Below are 3,345 nucleotides of genomic sequence, written 5' to 3' on the forward strand. Positions count from 1 at the left end.
CAAACTTACTCTCTCAAACATTGGACATACTGTCAAGAGGGACCAGTTGCTGGAGAAGGATATCATGTTTGGTAAAGTGGAGGGTCAGAGAAAAAGAGGAGGACCCCCAACGAGATGGATTGGCCAAATGGCTGCATCGATGGACTCAAGAGTGGCAACAGTAGTGAGGTTGGCCCAGGATCAGGCAGTGTTTCGTTCTGCTGTGCATAAGGTTGTTATGAGTCGGTACCGACTCGATGGCACCTTCAACAACAACAAGGCAATGTCCAAGGCTCTATAGATACAGCAGGGAACCAAAAAGACACTGGTGGTGTGGGTATGTATAATTTCACTGCAACAGCACCAACATGGAAATCTTTAATGTTTAAGTAGATGTAAAATTATATCTATTTTGTATTTTCTGGTAATAGATTTCCAGTAAGGAGCTTGGTGGCAGTGGTTAAGCACTCGGCTATAAACCAAAAAGTGGGTGTTTTGACCTCACCAGGAGTCCTAGTGTGGCGCTGTGGGTTAATGCGGCAGACTGCAAAGTTGTTTGAACTGCAAGGTTGGCGGTTCAAGGTCACCAGCTGCTTCTTGGAAACCCTATACAGGTTCGCTGTGGGTCAGAACCGACTCGATGACACTTCACAACGACAACAACAAGCAGCTCTGTAGGACAGAGATGTGGCAGTCTGCTTCCAGAAAGATTTGTTGTTGTTCTTGAGTGCCATTGAGGTGGTTCTGACTCATAGCAACCCTGTATAAGGTTTCCAAGTAGCAGTTAGCGAACATGAACTGCCAGCGTTGCATGCAGTGCCACACCAAGACTGTATAACATTGTTGTTGTTAAGTGTTGTCGAGTTGGTTCTGATTCATAGCGACCCTGTATAGGGTTTCTGAGGAGCAGGTGGTGAGCTTGAACTGCCAACTTTGCAGTTCAAACCCACCTTGCAGTCCAGCACATTAACTTGCAGCACCACAGAAGGGATTGCAGCCTTGAAAATCCTACACTGCAGTTTTACTGTCTAATAGGTCACTATAAATCAGAATCAGCTAGAAGGCAGTGGGCTCGTTTTTGGTTTGTTGTTTAAAAATCCATTCAGAATTTAATTAAGTGATTTTACTTTCTTTATAGACTATGCCAAGGACTTGAATGGATGATGTCACGACTTAAGATCAGATGATCTCTACTGACCTCTTCTCAATGACATTGTGTAGATGAAGTACTGAACTTTACCTGAAAACTGCAAAGATGAATGGTTCACATATATTTATAATAAACTGATTTAAACTTTTTCTATAAGAAGAAAAATTAAGACCACTTATTTGAAAACACAAGTGAAAGCTCATCTTTTAATTTGCTTTTTCATTATTTCCTTCCAAAAGTAAGGTCTTAAAGCTGTGATTGACTTTTCCTCATAATGAATCCTCTCAGGACATTGTACAGCCCATGGTAAGTAAAAAGGGAGAGGAAGACATTTTCATCTTTGATAACTGTTTTATCAGTATAGCCCTCCCTGTTTAATGTTGTTCTCTCATCTTGTTCCATTAAGTCAAAGTACAAATCAGCACAGACAGGTTCCAATATTTTAAAATGTTGTGTTACTATTGAAAAGTATTTCATGTAAGGCTCTGTGTGTATTGTGTATATACCTCACATTCAAGTTAATGGCTTTGATTTATGTGCTAAAGAAAAACAACACAAAAATTCCTATCCTTAATTATAACCATAATGACTTGAGTACTGGCATGGGTGTTAAGTGTCATTTTGTACTTTTACCTTTATGTTCTCTGTATTGTACTAACCTATCTCCAGAATCATTAAGCTGCTTTAAAAGAAAAGTAGAGGAAGACAGCTTGACCCTTTGTACGTGTTTTCTTGTTGATCAAATAACAGACATATAATGCAACTTGACTTGTCAAGTCCTTGGGTTAGTATTACTAATAGGAAGAATTGGACAGCAGTGAGCGGTTATCAGACGATTGCCTTTATTGACCCATCCACCTACGTTACTGATTAAACTGAATCCGTTAATTGGTTAATCATCAATTGTAATTAAGATCAAGTTCCTTTTTTTTTTTTCCAAGAGTAATTGAAAACTTGTATGAAACATGTCTGTCCAGAGAAGTAGTATCCTATAAATATTATCAAGAAATTTAGTAAGAGTATTTTTAAGTATTACATTACATTTCAGCATTTAAAGTGAATTTGAGATTAAAAGTAAAGCATATTTTCTAAGCAACAATAATTTCTCATCTTTAAGTTTCTACTTTTGGTTTAAGATTTTTAATTTCCGTTGGATACCTTGTATCTTCTTTAACTGTAAAAATAAACAGTTTGGCAGTTAAGAAACACATTTCTTCAGTGCTTTTAAAAGTTTGGCTTAAAAAGTCAATTGACATGATACTTTGTTTTTACTAAAGTAACCTGGCCCATCATAACTTTTATGTTGTTTAAGATTTCCCTGCTCCCTCCTCTCTAATATTGGAAATTTGGAAGTATTTATTCATTTAGATAAACCAATTTATCCTTAATCCATTAAAACATTTTCATGGGTACTCTCTGTGTATCTTTTATGCCCTGAAAATCTCAAGGCTAATCTGAATTGGCATGTTTTAGAATATTCAAGAAGAAAATATTAACATTTTAATACCAGCCTTTTAAGATTTCATAAATATTTCAATAGGAAATAGTAGTATAGACTTTGGAAGTTCATTTCAGTCAAGTATAAAAGCTCCATATCTAAATCCCATGTCAGGCATGGGAGATTTGGTATTTAATAGTGGCTGTTTTGTTTTTTATAATGCTTAAAATGCAAGTTATAATCTTAACATGCTTTTACAAAAGTGTGCCCTAACTTACTAAGCTTTATTTATTCATATGTCTCAATTTTTTCAAATTGCTGTAAAAGATTACTTGTTATATATTTTAAGTTCCCTTAAAAAAAAAACAAATAAATCTTGTAGATATTGGCGTTTTAGTCATGGGCAGCTATTCTGCAAAGTAGTCTGACAGATGTGTCCATTTTGTCTTTTAATTTTACTAATCATATGTTTGGTCCATTGGGTTGCTGCCCCATCAGTTCAGCAAGATAGCAGTTATTCCCTAGTCATCACAGTGTTGGCTAAATTGTGGTCTTCATTGGATGTTTAAAGCATGCAACATAGTACAGTTGGTTTAGTGTAGTAAATTATTGATAAAACATAATACATGGACTCTTATACCATGTTTTTAAATTTTGATTTTTGTTGTTATTTTCTACCCTTCTAGGCTAGGCATTAAAAATAAGGTGGTACCTGTGTACTTGTAAATATATATATATATATATAGTTAATTATAGCTGAGGAAGAAAAAAAGATTTC

The 3,345-nt window shown here is 35.5% G+C and overlaps 1 protein-coding gene across 2 annotated transcripts in view; it reads left to right on the forward strand.

The window, feature by feature from the left end:
- Positions 1-1,814, forward strand: part of ARL5A (ADP-ribosylation factor-like 5A) — a 45,574-nt gene extending 43,760 nt beyond the window's left edge. The window contains exon 6 of one of the 2 annotated variants that reach the window (XM_006834546.1): positions 1,118-1,435. In XM_006834546.1, coding sequence (XP_006834609.1) covers positions 1,118-1,166 — 49 coding nt within the window. In that variant the 3' untranslated portion in view covers positions 1,167-1,435. Of the gene's footprint in view, positions 1-1,117 lie in introns of both variants that reach the window. The other variant, XM_006834545.1, reaches the window with a different exon arrangement.
- Positions 1,815-3,345: the final 1,531 nt, after the last annotated feature.

The sequence above is a fragment of the Chrysochloris asiatica genome, unplaced genomic scaffold (assembly GCF_000296735.1).
Source record: "Chrysochloris asiatica unplaced genomic scaffold, ChrAsi1.0 scaffold00012, whole genome shotgun sequence".
NCBI classification, from domain to species: Eukaryota; Metazoa; Chordata; class Mammalia; order Afrosoricida; family Chrysochloridae; genus Chrysochloris; species Chrysochloris asiatica.